We start from the raw sequence: 19192 nt of genomic DNA on the forward strand, positions 1-19192 counted from the left end.
TTCCTGTCACTCCTGTTATTTCTGTACTAAATCTTTATCTCTAACTCCAGGAGGAGCTCTTCAACTACATCCACAACATCCTGTCCATGCCAGGCTACAGCTCAGAGGAGAAGCAGCTGGTGTGGGTCAAAGCTCTTCAACACATCAAGGTGAGTCAAACAAGGCTTCAAATGATTTGTCCCCTAGAGCACACTCCAGGTAGAGAGAGCTCCGGCTTCAGAAAGCTCATTTCAGACCCTAATCTCATCAGACCCTTCTCTCTCATTTTGTTCAGTCGATGGTCTTTGTCCAAATGACTTACTCTGATTGTTAAAATTGAGAGCACTGAAAATCAGTCAATACCACTGCGTTATTTGTGACTGCCTTTCAGTTGAGCCTGAGCTTTAAAAATGAACATTTATTATATAACCCTAAAATTTTCCACCTTCAGGTTGTGGTTCACATGTCTTTTTTGCTGTGAAATCTTTACTGATTTTTATAAAGTAAATAAGAATAATATTGTTAGTAATATTTCAAGATGAACACTTACTGGACTGAAGCAACTTAGGTATACTTGATTATCATACATCATTTTTAGGGAAAAAAATCATGTTCAAATGTGAGTATAAAAAATGATCCATCTGGCTTTTAAGGAATGTTTATTTGTTCATCTCTCAATCATCATTGTACTGCATTGCATTATATGTTTTGAAACTACAGAGCTTTGATTATAAAAGTAAGCATTTAAATTAAAATGTTTAATCTAATTAATTACGCGAAGTGGCGATTAATTAATCGCAAATTAAATTTGGCTGTGAAAATACCCACAAAAGATATTTTAAAGCCATTATTGTATTAAATGAGAAAAGTATTAAAGGTGACATATCATGAAAATCTGACTTTTCCAGGTTTTAAGTGCTATAATCAGGTCCCCAGTGCATCTACCAACCAAGGAAACTTGAAAAAGATTAACCCAGTAACTTTGTTTCGGGAAGCCTTTTTCTGCAAGCGTCTGAGAAAACGAGTGCGTCTGATTTCGCTCCCTTGGTGACGTGGCAAAGGGATCTCATTATAATATTACCGCCCCTAAATCTGTAATTTTCCACCCACGGCGCCGTTATTGTGTTTTCGCAAGCGACAACGGTGTACTAGTTCCAATGCCATAGCGAAAGTTTGAGCAAAACATGTTAACTGTTCTGTCTTTGGCTGCACAGAGAAGCACAGAACACTATTTACAGTCCCAGCCTCAGAGGAGACAAGAGAGCAGTGGATTTATTGATTTATTAAATGTATATTGCTGCTGCCACACAGATCTAAAATAAACATGCGATTTATTTCCCAGCTGTTTACTTTCACAGACATAACCGACTGCTTTTTGTAACTCGTGTGTTTTTAATGTAAACTTGTGTGTGAATGAGAACTTAGTTTAGTAATCACATGCCTGTGACAGCCGCTTTCCGTCCGTGTGCTTCGGATGTGTGCGCTCAGAAAACCATATATCAGAAGTTTAAACTCATATGGTTTAAAACGCATGATTTCAGCACGATAAACATAATAATCAGAACCAAAACAGATGTTTTTAGCAGGTACGAGCTGTAATGGAACAGCTCTATTTTGGAAAAGGGGGCGGGGAGCAGCAGCTCATTTGCATTTAAAGAGACAGGCACGAAAAACTGAGTGTTTCTGCTTCCACTCAAAATAGGCATTTTTAAAATGATATAATAAATGATCTGTGGGGTATTTTGAGCTGAAACTTCACAGACACATTCTGGGGACACCAGAGACTTATATTACATATTATAAAAAGGGGCATAATATGTCTCCTTTAAGTAGACATTACAAAAAGTAGCTTTAAAAAGAAATAATTTATTTGATTCAACATAAAATTTATTACACATAAACATTATATGTAACGGCCTAACATAAACTATGGAACATAAAAGGATATAATTTGAGTAACATCTTAGTATTGTTTCTTCATACAATGAAAGTCACTAGCTATGTTTCCATCACCCTGTTTTTATGCGCATTTTGAAGTATCGCATCAGAAACGAGTGATGGAAACGGCAAATTTCGAATAAAAATCCCTTAATTCGCAAAAAAGTTCACTTGAGGTGGTTTTAGATTTGTGCGAAAAAGGGTTAATGCGAATAAAAGGAAATGGAAATGCATTTGCGGAGTAAATTTCTCCATGTGCATCAAAAAAATCATGTGAATGCGCTATGGGACGGCAAAACCTAACCAGTGGACCAATCTCGTTCCTCAGCATCTGAAATGTTATGGTCATTTTGAAATGTCCGAGCAGTCTGTCATCAACGTATTTCTATATAATTGCCTCCCAGAACTGTTACACGACTGCGTTCCCAAACAGCAGCATCGACCTCCGAAAGCAATGACCGCATTTATTTAGTTTCGTCTGCTCGCTCTGAGGCACAAGTAATTTATTATATAGGCCTATGAAAATTATTATTTTCAGGTGTTTTCTCCTACTTTTTATAGTGATATATAGCCTAGCGCCAGTTCTACCAGGAAGTGACGATTTTGTTCTCTTTGACTCGTTGGATGGAAACCCGGCTACTGATCACCAAAACAGCTTGGTTACCAACAGTCTTCAAAATACCTTCTTTTATGTTCAGCAAAAGAAAGTAAGTCATACAGGTTCAAAATTGACATGAGGGTGAGTAAATGACGACAGAATTGTAATTTTTGTGTGAACTATCTTTTTAAAGGTTTTTTTTTTATATTGAAATGATTCTTTACTGAAATGGTACTCTAAATAAGAAACTAAAACTGCTAGTAGATGGCAGTAAAATGTCTTTATGAGTAAGTCATTGAGTCATTCATTCATTCCATTCGTTCAAATGACTGATTCATTCAGGAATGAAGTAAATGGCTCTCTTTATGAACGGGCCATTTAATCATTGGTTCATCTGTTTGTTTCAAACCACGGATTCATTTAAAAACTAATCACCACTGTGTTGCTCGGAGACGCACAACAGTTCTGCTATGACTTCATAGGTAATATTTTCGAAGGCAAAATTGAGTAAAAACAGACAATATTGTGTATATATGATAAGGGGAAGTCGTGGCCTAATGGTTAGAGAGTCGGACTGGTAACCCAAAGGTTGCGAACTCGAATCTCAAGTCCGGCAGGGATTGTAGGTGGGGGGAGTGAATGTACAGCGCTCTCTTCCACCTTCAATACCATGGACTGAGGTGCCCTTGAGCAAGGCACCGAACCCCCAACTGCTCCCCGGGCGCCGCAGCATAAATGGCTGCCCACTGCTCCGGGTGTGTGTGTGTTCCCTGCTGTGTGTGTGCACTTAGGATGGGTTAAACGCAGAGCACTGATTCCTAGTATGGGTAACCATACTTGGCCACATGTCATGTCACGTCACTTTCACTTTTTTTCATGTCACTATATAACAATATTAACTTCTTATTTACGGAACTGTTGTATAAAATCACATTTACACTTGTGCTATTCGTGATAAAAACATAATATATCTGTGATCTGTGATATTGCTCTCGCTGCTCATGTGATCGCTTATCATATGATATAAATGAGACAAAAACTCATACAGGGGCATTTTTTGCCCCAATATCTTGAATTTTAGTGGTACATAACTGCATTTATGTACTACAACATGCAGTGACTTGTTGCCTTGCATCATGTTTGTCAACAATAAACTGTATGCAATTTAAGATTACATACAGGTCTGGGGTGGGGTCAGTGCGTTAACTGCGTTAAAATATTTTAATCAAATTATTTTTCCATAACTAATTAATTAAATTACCACTTTAAATTGACAGCCCTAATTTAAATATCATCTTACTTGGGAGATAGAGTGACATATTTATACAGTTTTATGCAAGTAGTCTATATACTGATATAAAGCTCTCATTGGTTTACATTACAAGCTATCAGAATTTCATCTTAATTTTTGGCCATGAAAATATCAGCATCTGCACCATTTTGCTCAGTTTGGGCCAATGAATAATTATAAGCTGTTTTTTTACTCCATAATCTCACTATATCATACTATATGATCCATAAGACTTGTGTATCAAATATGATGCTCAGCAAATAACTCAGCAAATTATTTTTTTAAGATTTTGTCTAAAGTTTCAATAAACTGCTCCATTTGGCGGGGAAAAATATTTATTTTTTAGACTGTTACATCATATGTCAGGCTTTACAGGGTTAAAGCAACATACTGAAATTCATGTTATATTTATATTAATGAAACGCTTCATTCAAACTGTTATGACAATACTATTATTTGTACTGAAGAATGAAAAAATAAATGTTTTCACTAGTAGACCCTAGGACCCAACTAATACTAGTAAGTATTAGAAAATACTACTCTGGTGGATTGGCTGAATTTTATGAATTCTTATCGGATTGTCATTGTTCCTCCATTGCAGGATCTGGTCAGCATTAACTCAGCTAAGACAGCAGAGCTAGTTGCAGTGCACTTCGCAGATGAGGTGCAGTCTATCATCACATCTCTGCAGGTATGCAGCATTGTTGTATGTCAACGGTCTTGATGTTGGCTTGACACACATAGTTTATCCTTCAACAGGTTGGACTGTTAAGAAAAGCGTTTCTAAAGGACCCTGTCGGTGTTGTATTGTGTGTTTGATTCTCCTTTGGTGTGTGTATAAATGTATGTGTTGCATTGTCTCGGCTCCTATTCACTCATCTTAAGATAGTGGCAGTGAATGTGTGTGAGAGGGAAGAGGCCCCCCTGAGGCCTACGCGCGCGCGTGTATCAGTAAATGGATTAGGCTCTATCGGCAGTGCTGTGTGTAATTGGGTTTTGCGTTATCTCTCGCACACTGTCAGAAAGGTGCTAATTGAAAAGCCTGCTTGTGCAAACATATGTGCCGATGAGAAGAAGATATGAGGGAAATGGGGAGAAAATAAACAAGTGTTAAGGGATTTTTTTTTTTCACAGTCAAAGACTAGTGTGAGAATAACATTACTGCTGTTTCAATGATGTGCAGTTCATTAAAGTCTGGAGCATTTGGTAAATTGATGATGACAAGAACACTAGTGGTCAAACTAATACCAACACAAGCCAGACCCATGATATCATGCTGAGGGTTTAATCATTTTATGTCAGTGGAGATGAAAAATGGTGTTCTGCTTGCAAACTTCCAGTTATCTAAGATAAAGCAGCCTGAAAGTACATGTAATGGGAAAGGGAAAATTCAAGGCACAGTATCTGGCTGTACTCTATTAAACCCTCTTGTGTAGTACTCAATGCAATTGATCAAGAATTGCAATACATTAATACAAGATCTCAAAGTTATAATTTCACATCACTGCAGTCCTTGTGAAAGCGAACTATATATTTTGATGTTGAACTCTCTATGTCTGTAGGATGACTATTTGGCGTTCCAGTTTCTGAAGTGCCTCCTGAACCCCAGGTAATAATAGCAGCACCCTCTGCAACACTGTCTCTTTTTGGCCGTTTTGTTTCATTTTACGTGCGTGCAGTCTGGGTTGTGCTGTTTTTTGTAATGGAGTGATGTGTGCAATTAAAGTTTCACGCCTTATAGATCTCTCTCCAGGGCAAACTGAGAAACACTATCACTTTTTACCATTCATTCTCTTTTTGTTTCCTTACCATCCATACCAAACCTACAAATGCTGATGTGCTTCTCAAATATGATCAGTTATTATTATTGGTGCTCCTTAATGGTTCTTATTATTATCAATGTATAAAAGAGTTTATGCTGCTTAATATTTTTGTGGAAAAAGTATACTTTTTTTCAGGATTCTTTGATGAATAGAGAAAAAACAGCATCTAATTGAACTTGTTATATAAAAGTATTAATTTATTTTTATTTATTTATTTATAAAAAATTTAAAAAAATCTTATTTACCCAACCTGGTGGCTTTTAAAAATTCAGACCACAGAGTGGTCCCATGTGACATGTGCTGTATATTCCAAGTGTTCTGTGGGTATAAAATGTGACATGAAAAAAACAATGCCTAGAAATCCCCAAAAATGTATCTGTGTACTTTGTTCACGGAGTTGAATCTTCTTAACTGACTCCAGATCAGAACTCCAGTTGTCATGACAGTTGACAGATGAACTTGATAAACTGCTGTTGCGATAAGCACAACGGGTATATTTACCTCAGAGAAGAAAGCACATGGATTGTATTTTATGTCATGTTTTCATTAATCTTGATTTTTCACAACTTGTGTGCTTTTCCTGGGCGAGTCGGAGTGAACTGCGATGCTAATAGAGTCTCATGAACACGCAGTCTTGCACAGAGACCAACGGCCAAGTCAGAAAATTTGTTAGACAATATGGTAAATTTCAGTTTGTTTCTCACCAAACCCTATTATATACCCACTGAACACTTGCAATATACAGCACATCGCATGGGACCACTCTGTGATACTTTTGCATCTTTTTTAAAAGCTTGATGTTGATTACCATATGCTGCCATTATATGGATAAGCACACGTTAGACTTTTTTTTTTTTTTTAATCTTTTTATTAGTGAACAGGAGCAGTCCTTTTTCTAGCTGGAGTCTCTATCAAAATAACAGCCATCTCTGTCACCATCTATCTCTGTCTTAAGCATTGTTCCTTCATCTCTTTTCTCATATGACCTCTCCCACACATACATTTATCTAGACCTAGTATTTCATTCGCTTGTACACTGTATATTGTCCTGGAGTCCATTACGCCTGGCTCCCACATTTTAGTTTGTGTCTTTCTTCAGCTGCCCTTGGCAAACAGTACTCAAGGATTAAGATCGATATCTATAGTGAGTTTTGTACATGCTGCTGTTGACAGCCTGTAGGTATAAAACAGAGAGGAGGACAGTCTGACAGTACAGTAGTCTTAACACTGCTGAACTGAGGATAACAGAGAGATCAGACCTTCTTGCAATGTATGCATTATACTGTGAGATGAATTAGTTTTAATCTGAAGAATAATTTTTCAGATTAAAGATTAAAGATCAGTCATCAGATTTTTTCACCTGGCCGGACAATAACATTTGAAAAACCATAAACCCATAAACTCTAAAGACCACGATATTAGGAATGCATAATGCATCGCTACCACATCAGGAATCGGCTGATACCAGATTTTATTTTTATTTTTTTTTGGCATTAGTAAATATTTGTACATCATTTTCCATATTTTTACATGTACACTGTAAAAATCTGTTTGATCAATAAGTCATCATATGTTTTTCCATTACTTTAACTCATGAAATGTAACCAATTTCAACTTCATTTTTTAAGTTATATAGTTTTTAAGTCAGCTTCATATAATTTGAGTTGAAGCGACAGCCAATTTGATTATACTTAAAAATATAAGCAGCAGCTGAACTTACGTTTACTTAAGTAGGTGTGATTTTCTTTACATGTAGATTACTTTTGCTGTCATTCACTTGAAGTCAGTCTTATTAACAATTTAATAACGCTATGAACTGTAATCATCAGCAAATCTAAAAAAAAGTATTTTTCTTACTGTACATTAGTACATTAGTTCACATGATGTGATGCCTAAATTCATTTGTAGCATTTTAAACAATTTAATTTAGTTTTCACTGTTTCATTTTTAATTTACTTAAAAATTTAAACACCTTATTAGTTTAAAATAGGTTTTTTGGTAACATTTTGGATTAGGGAACACTATTTACTATTAACTAGTTGCTTGTGAGCATGCATATTATTAGCATATTTGCTGTATATTAGTACTTATAAAGCACATATTAATGCCTTATTCTGCATGACCATATTCTAGGTCCCTTAACCCTACCTCATACCTAAACAAAACTGCTACAACAACTACCCTACTTACTATCAATAAGCAGCAAATTGGGAGTTTATTGAGGGAAAACTCTTAATTAATAGTGAATATGTGTAACAATTAACTTATTGTATTGACCCACAGAATATAACAATGGGCTCTTTTAAACTCAGCATGAAATAAAAGTTCTATTTTTTTAAATGCATGTTGGTCTTATTGTAAATGACTGTAATTTTTTATTTACTTCTCTCTGGTGACGTGTGCTAGACTTCTCAAATCATTTAGTTCACTTAAAGGAGTAGTTCACTTCCAGAACAAAAATGTACAGATAATCTACTCGCCCCCTTGTCATCTAATATGTTCATGTCTTTCTTTCTTCAGTCGTAAAGAAATAGTTTTTTGAGCAAAACATTTCAGGATTTCTTTCCATATAATGGACTTCTATGGTGCCCCCGAGTTTGAACTTCCAAAATGCAGTTTAAATGCAGCTTCAAAGGGCTCTAAATGATCCCAGCTGAGGAAGAAGGGTCTTGTCTAGCGAAACGATCGGTTATTTTCTAAAAAAAAATTACAGTTGATATACTTTTTAACCTCAAACGCTCGTCTTGTCTAGTTCTGTGTGAACTCTGTTTTTTTCTGGTTCAAGACAGTTAGGGTAGGTCTAAAAACTCCCATCTCATTCTCTCCTCCAACTTCAAAATCGTCCTACATCGCTGTTTTACCGTTTTTTTGTAAAGGGCGTTTGATCTTCTTTGCATGTTCACTTTGTAAACACTGGGTCGGTACGTCTGCAGCGATGTAGGACGATTTTGAAGTTGCAGGAGAAAAATTAGATGTCATTTTTTTTAGAAAATAACCGATCATTTCGCTAGATAAGACCCTTCTTCCTCGGCTGGGATCATTTAGAGCAATTTGAAGCTGCATTTAAACTGCATTTTGGAAGTTCAAACTCGGGGGCATCATAGAAGTCCATTATATGGAGAGAAATCCTGAAATGTTTTCGTCACAAAAACATAATTACTTTACGACTGAAGAAAGAAAGACATGAACATCTTGGATGACAAGAGGGTGAGTACATTATTTGTACATTTTTGTTCTGGAAGTGAGCTACTCCTTTAAACCCCTTTCTTACGATCAGTTGAACGCTAGCATTTATGTCTCATCTCAACCGATGGAAATAAAAGTTTCCGCCCTACTTTTTAATTTCGCTGTACTTGGATATGTTTCACAATATAGAAGAAAAGATCTGTCATTCCTTCTGTTTCACTGCAACTAGCAACCACTCAGAACACCCTAACAACCACGTAATGATACACTACAACCCATGCAGAACACGTTTGCAAGTACGTTGCATCACCCCTTTGCGTTTTTTACATTACTGAAAATGTATAAATCTAAAGTTGGATTGTTTCACATTCACCCGGCTCAGACAGTTGTTTTGGTTTCAAACACAGTCACACATCAGTGCTTGCTCATTTCAGCGTGGCAGACCCTCAGAGCTACAACGCTGCTTTTGCTGTAGCTGACCTGAGGTGCCCTTTATAGGACACATGGCACCTCAGGCCCAAATCTCATGCATGGAAGAATATCTGAATTTACTCTGTCCTCCCCATGTGACGTCTGTCTCCTCTCAACCAGGCCTCAAAGCATGTTTCACCTCATGATCTTCCTGTCCTTAGGAACCTCCCATCTAATTTTGTCACTGAGCCTCATCTTGGATAACATAGCGGAGTTCATTTAGGGTAACTGGTATAAATAAAGACCTCCTTTCCTGATGCAGGCACTCTGGGACTCTTGTAGTGATGAAGTCAGTTACAGCAGTGATAAACACTCTACAGACCTCACTGTAAAAATAACTAATTTGTGACTATACCTTCTGGCAGAATCTTTAAATGTAACACTTTCAGGAGAGCGGCATAAGCTGTCCCACTTTTTACTTAAGATGTACTTCCTCTAGGCAAGACAAAATTAGAACGCGATAAAACTAATACACTATCAATTGTAATTCGAAAGTATTTATAACATACAGCCTTAGAAATATGACTTCTGAAAAATGGTTAAGTTGAATCATTGGACAATATGTGAATAATTTACATTTCAAATCAAAATATGATCATAAATGAGGAAAAAACTACTCCAAGGCCACCATCAGTCGGAGTGTAAAGAGAGAGAGATCTTGAGACAGGTGAAAAGCGTTTGGTTAATGCTAAATATTGACCTATAGGGGGATAGTCGCTGCATTTGGGGTAAAAACAACGGAATTATTTATTGTGTAAGGTGCCAAGATTATAAGGAGACCCGGGTTGCACTGTCTGTTTGTTCACATGCATCTTGTTAACGAATACCTCCATTGTTCAAAGCATTCGGCACAATCGTCTGTGAGTGGCGTCACTTTCCAATACAAACACGCCCTATAGTATAGTCCCGCCCCTGACACTGATTGACAGGTTTCCATGTAAGACATCTGAAATTCAAATGTTAAAGTAATTGCAATTCCATTTGAGTTTTAGCAGGTTACATGTGCGATGCAGAGAGAGTGAAAAAGCAGATGCTGTAATAAATATTGCTATTTAAATATGACAGGCTCATAACACGTAAGACATGGGAAATACAGTTGCAAATGGACTTTGCTTTTCCATTTGAAATTTGGCAGTCACTGTGTGTTCGCGATAGCACAAGTGGTAATGCAAGATTTGCAATTGCATTTGGATTATGTCACATCTTACCCCATTCTGCCTTAGAGAGATAGTTCCCCACAAAATGAAAAGTCTGTCATCGTTTGCTCACCCACATATCATTCCAAACCTGTATTGATAAATATATGTGTCATATTTATGAAAAATAAATATATGTCTCTATATCTTTACATTGAAAGTCAGTGCTGTTTCCTACCCCATTAACTTGCACTGTAAGGGCACAAACATTCTTGAAAATATTTTGTGTTTCGCAGAAAGTAAGTCATGCACATTTGGAAACATCATGAGGTTGATTAAACAGTGACATTTTTTTATCCTAATTCAGCTGTGCATTTTCAGAATCCATTATTTTTATGTTCTGTGTGATTTTGACCACTTCATACACTTCATATCATCATCATTCTCATACGCCTCATAGTTTTATGACAGAGCCTTAGCAGAGTAGAACAGTACGTCTCACATGTGATGAGGATGGGCTTTCTCTCACATGTCTAATGCAGCAGGAGCTGATAGTAGCTGATTGGGCTTTGATTTGAGAGCTTGGCTATGATTGAGGTCTGAGAAAACCACTCTACATGATAACTTGATTGGGAGAGAAAGAGAAAGAGAAAGAGAGCAAGAGGGAGATGCACAGATGACGCATGATTTCCATTTGGAGCTCTGAAAGGGACTTCTTTTCCCCAGGAGAGATAGACGGCAGTCTATTGAGTGCATAGCATGGCAACAGCTATACTGTATAATTATTATATACAGTATAGTAATTATTTAACATATTTTACATACACATACATTATATATATATATATATATATATATATATATATATGAGAACCCCTTTCAGAATCTGTGAAAATGTGAATAATTTTAACAAAATAAGAGGTTTTCTTTTTCTGTAACAGCTTCAGAGAGGGTCTGAATCCTCAGACCGTCTTGAGATTGGGTCCAGATCTTCATGAGCTCTTAGTGGACCTACTGTGCCAGTTCAGTCCTCAACAGGTCACCGCCTTCCTTAAGACCTCTCAGGACTACCGACTGGAGGAGGCCATTCAGGTATAAATCAATAAACCTCATACACACATATTAACTGTTGGTGAGCTGCCTTGTGGTCTGCTGCCTTCATATATACAGCTACATTATATGGCATTGAAAGCTCTACAAATGCCCTTCACTTTGAATGTTTCCATGCATTTTTTAAAAATATTTGATATAATTTGTACACAGTCCAGAGGATTCCACAAAAATCTGAAATATTCTGCAAAATGTGTCTGATCCTACAGATAGTGACTGATTTGAAACGCTCTTTATGGGCAGCACTCTAATAATGACCACACACATGCCTCCCACATAATCAGCAATCCTCGTGTGAAGTAGAGACTTGACTAAGGCTCACAGTTGATTACCAGAGTTTTGATATTAACTTGTGGATGAGCTAAACACTTGATACTTTAATAAGCAAAAACAATACTTATATTGATTTAAAATAGGTGGGTTTTAATTATTTTGAGCTGTTGCATTAATACTTTTCAGTACTGAAAACATAAATATAAATTAAATATAACTATCAAATAATTTCAAATGTACATTTCCCTCGTTTGCATCTACCGCCTTGGTTGATTTGGATAGGTCATTGCAATGTATTCTGGTATGGTCAAAAATAGCTTTCTTAGAAGTAGGAACATTTTTTTTTGTCTACTATACAGAACAGCCTTCCCATTAGGTATGTGTGAGTAATATTGCCTTGATGGACAACTTAAGGGGTTTGTACACTAGATGAGAAATGCTGTGCCACACCACGCCATGTCTTTGAAAATCTTTTTCAAATATTTGAAAAACCTGTGTACGCACACTGTCGCCACCACTCGCTGTCTGTTGGCCGCCCCAAGCTGCTCAAAATCCTGCCGCACCACACATTGCAGCTTGCATAGTTTCATTGAATTATATTTGTCCCAAATCGACGTTAATGTATAAACTGAGTTTAGGTTGAAAGATTGTGTACCTGACACAATCTTTTATCTTTCGGTTTGTACTATTTGTTATACCAAAGTTACACTCATTGACACGACTTTGATTTGCAGACAGATAGTTTGTGAATAAGGAGCTATAATGAGCCTAATTTACATAAAAGGAAGTTATGTTTATGCTGAAAGTGAAAGATTGAGAATGACTTCAATACTCATGGTGCTTTTTGGTGTGATTTCACCGCATTTAGCAACTTGGTAAATGTGACACTGCACCACAAAACCAGTCATAAGGGTCAATTTTTGGAAATGGATATTTATACATCATCTGAAAGCTGAATAAATAAGCTGAGATACAACTATTTGAAAATCTGGAATCTGAGGGTGCAAAAAAATCATAATATTGAGAAAATCGCCTTTAAAGTTGTCCAAATTAAGTTCTTAGCAAAGCATATTACAAATCAAAAATTAAGTTTTAATATATTTACAGTAGGAAATTTAAAAAATATCTTCATGGAACATGATCTTTACTTAATATCCTAATGATTTTTGGCATAAAAGAAAAATCAATCATTTTGACCCATACAATATGCAAATATACAAATATACCCCAGCGACTTAAGACTGGTTTTGTGGTCCAGGGTCAGAAATTGGATTACAGGCTGTTAATAAATAAGACTGCACTTATAAGATTGTACTGAAATACAGATGATTACTGAATTCACTCCTCAAACTACAGGTTTGGCAGGTTGACGATTAGGAGACCACACACTATCTAATCAGTCAACATGAAACCACTGATAGAGCAAGTAAATCTGGCAATCTGATGTAATTAGAGTGCCGGTCGACAGGCTCAGGCAGAAAGATGCCTGGAGGAACGAACGAATGAATGAATAAATAATGGAGGGAGGGGAGATATCTGCTGTGCTGAAGCGCTGAAGCAGACAGACAGGCAGAAGAGAGAATCAGTAATGTTACAGAGGAAGAGTGGCACCTGCTAAATATTTGAACAGACACCTTGCACACACGCATGCATATACAGAAGCTCCAAAGTCCTGCCATCTTGCCTTATTCTAGTTTCACTGCTCTTTGTATATGTCTCCATATTTAAACCCATCTGCTTGCTGCTGTGTTTCTGTCAGTCTGTATTGTCTTTTTTTCCTCTGTGCTCGCTCTCAGCTGCCCTGTTTTTGTATTCATGGATGCCGGTTCGTGTTTCTCTGCCTTCCGCATAACCCTCTTTTTACTTTAGTTTCAGAATGTGTTTGAATGTTTCATTATGGAAATGGTTTCTCACAAACAAACAATCTCACCTCTCAGTCTGAGTCTGAGTCTGTTCCTCCAGTGGGCGGCTTGGAGTGGATCATTTGTCTTGATAATCTTGACAATTTGACTGCAACACAATTGACGGGCTTATCTCTGTCTTGTCTAATCACAGATCACAGAGAAACACAAGCTGCATGAGGCCGCGGCCTACCTGCTGGAGAAGAAGGGAAATGTGCAGGGAGCTTTTGAAGTGCTGCTACAGGTTTGAGCTCATCACACCACACAAGCGTGCAGTAGACTCGTGCAGAAAACTGGGCAAGAGGATCCATGCTAGCTTGAAATGCTTATTGACTGCTTTAAATGGCATTTGCTCCATTATGACTGAAATACAATAACAAATACCATACAAATAAAAACTAAAATTAAGTTGTTAATTTTTGACAGCTTTTTTACATTTCATAATAGAGCAAATGCAAGTAATCATTTAGAGCTAACATGGCACAGGCAGTCATGCTCATGCTCAGAGACCACATTTTTCTTCAGAATTATAGAGAACAAAGATACATTTAACCCTTGAATGCGATCCGGCCCCGGAAAAGCTAACACAGATTGATCTCTAAACTGCCCCAATACTATAAAACTGTCCTGATATTTGAATAACAAATACAAAGTAATAAAATAAAGCATATTGTGTTATCTGTTGGAACTTCGAAGGGCATTTTGAGCAACTGCTTCCCCACCATCATCACCTACATTCAGATACATTCAGCATCTGGCTCATATTGGGGATTGTGAGCATTTTGATACGTTACTCTCAAAACATTTTCTTTTTCATCATCTTCAGAATCAGTCATTTGTTCACCGAAAGCTTTGTCATCAGATCCATCATTAAATTACACTATTTCATTATGAACTTGCTCTGCAGTGAATTGCTGAGCCATGTCAAGATTTGCTGATGATACTTGAGTATTCTTTTTTTATGCCTGCTTTAATTTTTATGAGTGACACATCATTGTTTATCAGACATCACTACCTTGAGATATTCATCATTGTTGCAAAAAAAATAAAAATACACTCACACTATTACATACCTTGGATCTCTAGCAACCCTATAAACTTAAAAAAATAGCTAGAAATTGTTTTAGTTTTTACAATTTTTTACATATTGTGAATAATAGATTAAGGAATACTAAGAAGGTGGAGGTGTAACTTAAAAAAAATCAGTGATGGAGAGGGTAGTAGATGACGTTCCAAAGTATGGGTTATAAAAAGCTATAGAATCTTGGGCTTTTTGATGAGACGCCACAGGTGATGCGAGTAGGAACAAACTTATCCTTTGCTGTGACTCTATAAACACTTGAGTCCCCTAAGGTTGTAAGCTTATTCCCACTTCTCTTGCCTACATTAATCCATGAGCGTTTCACCAGATATGACTGCAGTGCTATTACGTTAAACTGGTCTGATCCTACATGGAGAGGTTGCTTAATAGAAGTTGAAGATGAAACCCAGACAGACAGTATGGTGATAGGACTGTGACCTCTATCTTGGCAGTGCAGGTCTCTCTGGACCAGTACAACCAAGGATGTGATTGTAGGTTATAGGGAACTTCAGATTGGTGACCAGACATAGATGGAAACTTGAGTCGAGAGGGTCAGCAGTTTCTGAGAATAACCATCATAGAGAAGTTAACCTGATCTTGTCACACCAGCGTTGTGGTCAGAATAGCATGTCAGCAGATTTTCTGCACAAATTAGAGAAGTTTGGCATGCCATCACATCCTGGTCAGCTTCTGTAAGTGCACTATTGTATGTGTCCTGACTAGGCTTATCAGAGCCTGGTGTGGAAGCTGCACTGCCCTGAAGTACAAAGTGCTAGAGAGAGAGGTACAGTCAGCAGATCTTATTACCGGCACTTAAACATCAAGGACAGGATGTTTACAAATAGGTGCTTAATGAAGACCAGGACTATTCTCGCTTTATATCACTAAAGCAGAATTTCACTGCTACTCTCTGGTAAATGGTATCAGAGCATGTACTTAAAAACCACCCAAAATACTTTGTAACTGATTTTACCCTCATGTCACTATTTATGGAGAATCACCATATTGCATGACTGCTTTTGAACACAGCGTGTATGTTCATGCATACTCTGCTAGGAGTGCTCTCACTTTCGTAGTAACATAATTGCAATATAGAACAAGCAAATCCACTTCATGTTCAAAATGCCCATCTTGGTGAAGAAATTAAGTAAACAGTTTGTATTAAGTAAATGTAAAAGACAGGACAAAAAAATCAACATGTCCAAATATGAGATCTGTGCATTCATTATATTGTAAATGCAGCCTAATTGGCTGTACAGTACGTCATTAAATTAATCCAGAAATAATAATTTTGAAGAATCAGAAGCGTGTTGAAGGCTGTGGTTTGGAAATGCAGGCATTTTGATCGTTTCACATTATTGTGTCATTTCATCTAAGTGATATATGCAGCACACCTCACTATAGGGCTGAAATGATTAATCGACATTATCGACACCGTCGACAATAAAAAAAATTGTCGACAAATATTTTTGTTGTCGAGTAGTCGTTTGATCTCATATGACCTAATGCAGTTTCCCAACCGGGGTGCCGTGTAAAAAATACTTTTTAAATATTTTTAAATTGCTAAAATGTTCAAAAAAGCATCTATTATATAATATCCATTTCTGATGTCGCCAATAATTAGTGATGCACCGAAATTCCGGCTGCCGAAAATGAGTTCACCGCTCAGGTTTCCCTTTCACGTGGTGTGACGCTCTGCGTATTATCCCGCTCTATGTGTGCGCTCCGCTCAGCGCTCCACTCATTTACCGTTCTTTAGAGCCCTGCATGGGCCTCAAATTTAGGCCCTAGCCCGGCCCTGGCCCGAGACGCTCAGGCCCTAGCCCGGCCCGTGTCCGACAGCTTATAAGAATTACCGGTATGAGCCCATCTTTTTTCCCCCTTCTCCCAAAACAGCTTATACTACTGTTTCAGCTATTAAAATAGTAGTTTTGTATGTAATGGCAAAGTTATTATATTTCGTTTCGTTTCTTTATTAAGTTAATTTAGAATAGGAGTGCTCTCACTTTCGTAGTAACATAATTGCAATATAGAACAAGCAAATCCACTTCATGTTCAAAATGCCCATCTTGGTGAAGAAATTAAGTAAACAGTTTGTATTAAGTAAATGTAAAAGACAGGACAAAAAAATCAACATGTCCAAATATGAGATCTGTGCATTCATTATATTGTAAATGCAGCCTAATTGGCTGTACAGTACGTCATTAAATTAATCCAGAAATAATAATTTTGAAGAATCAGAAGCAGTGTTGAAGGCTGTGGTTTGGAAATGCAGGCATTTTGATCGTTTCACATTATTGTGTCATTTCATCTAAGTGATATATGCAGCACACCTCACTATAGGGCTGAAATGATTAATCGACATTATCGACACCGTCGACAATAAAAAAAATTGTCGACAAATATTTTTGTTGTCGAGTAGTCGTTTGATCTCATATGACCTAATGCAGTTTCCCAACCGGGGTGCCGTGTAAAAAATACTTTTTAAATATTTTTAAATTGCTAAAATGTTCAAAAAAGCATCTATTATATAATATCCATTTCTGATGTCGCCAATAATTAGTGATGCACCGAAATTCCGGCTGCCGAAAATGAGTTCACCGCTCAGGTTTCCCTTTCACGTGGTGTGACGCTCTGCGTATTATCCCGCTCTATGTGTGCGCTCCGCTCAGCGCTCCACTCATTTACCGTTCTTTAGAGCCCTGCATGGGCCTCAAATTTAGGCCCTAGCCCGGCCCTGGCCCGAGACGCTCAGGCCCTAGCCCGGCCCGTGTCCGACAGCTTATAAGAATTACCGGTATGAGCCCATCTTTTTTCCCCCTTCTCCCAAAACAGCTTATACTACTGTTTCAGCTATTAAAATAGTAGTTTTGTATGTAATGGCAAAGTTATTATATTTCGTTTCGTTTTTTTTCTTTTAATTAATTTAGAAAAACGTTTGGAGCATTTTTTGTTCGTTAAATATAAATTTTTTTGTTTTTTAAATATAAGTTTTTGTTTTTTAAAGTAACGACCAAGCGGCCAACGGCAGACAGTGAGCTGATAGCCTATGTTAGCCTTCTCAAATCATCACGACTTGACTAAAATAAAATCTATAGATATAAAACAGTTCAAGCATATAACAAAGTTTAAACGATAAACCTAGATAAATGCACGCTATATCCAATAGTTTTTTCGGAGAGTGGAAGCTGAAGCGCGCTTTGCAGGACATGGAGGCGCCAGCGCGATCACTTGCTTTTTTTTTCAGTGGATACACCGTCGTTTTTGCTCATAAAGGTAAGAGTAATAAATCATTCATAACTGTACTTTTATATGTGTGCACTCACAATATCAACAAAACGTTGTGCTTTTATAAAATAAAGAAAACAAACATGATGCGCTTTCTGCCATCTCGTCTTGAACAGGAGCGCTTCACAAAAATGAACCGAAACTCAGCGAATACATGCCTCACAGACATGATAAATATATCTATAGAAAACTTTAAATTACTACTTAATGAAACAAAACAAATCAAAAACAAAAACTCTTTCATCATAATCATAATTATAATCCGTAAAATGGAAACTTATCTCTAAAGACGCGTCTAATGAGGAGATGGCGAGTCAGGATCGGCAACTTCATCCTTGCGACACCGACTCAGAAAACACTAGTTTATTAGTAAATAATTCAAATATCTCCTTACTATTTCCCCCTGACATTCATGGTAATTACTTTTGCCGGTGCTGTGCGGCAAGCTTAAGCCTATTGCTTGCATTTAAATGCAGAACTCTTCAGCTGCGCTGACGGCACGCTGCATGCTGCTGCGGGACACTAAACACCATAGAGTCGCTCTTGACAGTTGCGTTAGCACCGTCTCGTGTTGTTTTTTTCATCACTAATTGATGGATGTCTAAAATATAAAAATAAGGAGAAGCCTAAAACAGGCCCGAGGCCCGGCCCGCGTCTGATGTGAAAATTGGCCCGAAGCCCGGCCCAAGGGCCGTAAAAAGTCAGGGCCCGTTGGGCCCAGGCTCTACCGTTCATGCTCATCGAAACAGCAAAGTCCACTCAAAAATCGAGCCGACAGGAAACATCTATGTAGTACAGTATTTTTTCTGTTTGCAATAGCCCTACTGTGCTGTAAGATGATGTGGTATATGGGCAACTCTGGAAACGCTGCCCTCTCATTCATTGATCTGCTAACCGCTATGTTATGCTCACGTGTTCTGATAATAATAGTTTTCTTGGACTAAACATTATTTGGATAATTGGTAAAAAAATATTTTTTATTCAATTCAAAGTTTGAAATCAAGCTATCTCATGCTACTGGAGCAAAATTACCCCAAAATGTAAAATACAGTGAGTGAGCAAAAATTTGTGAGATTTTAAAATGCATCTGATTACAGCAGTGTGGATGTTTGCACAA

At 37.4% G+C, this 19192-nt stretch overlaps 1 protein-coding gene across 2 annotated transcripts in view; it reads left to right on the plus strand.

The window, feature by feature from the left end:
- The window catches only part of LOC107699090 (vacuolar protein sorting-associated protein 8 homolog), a 124155-nt gene that overhangs the window by 55830 nt on the left and 49133 nt on the right, over window positions 1-19192 (plus strand). For both annotated transcript variants that reach the window (XM_016500255.1, XM_016500256.1), the window contains 5 exons: window positions 51-149; window positions 4408-4497; window positions 5369-5415; window positions 11364-11514; window positions 13861-13950. In XM_016500255.1, coding sequence (XP_016355741.1) covers window positions 51-149; window positions 4408-4497; window positions 5369-5415; window positions 11364-11514; window positions 13861-13950 — 477 coding nt within the window. The remainder of the gene's footprint in view (window positions 1-50; window positions 150-4407; window positions 4498-5368; window positions 5416-11363; window positions 11515-13860; window positions 13951-19192) is intronic.

Source organism: Sinocyclocheilus anshuiensis, unplaced genomic scaffold, assembly GCF_001515605.1.
Source record: "Sinocyclocheilus anshuiensis isolate Anshui unplaced genomic scaffold, SAMN03320099.WGS_v1.1 scaffold94, whole genome shotgun sequence".
Classification (NCBI taxonomy): Eukaryota; Metazoa; Chordata; class Actinopteri; order Cypriniformes; family Cyprinidae; genus Sinocyclocheilus; species Sinocyclocheilus anshuiensis.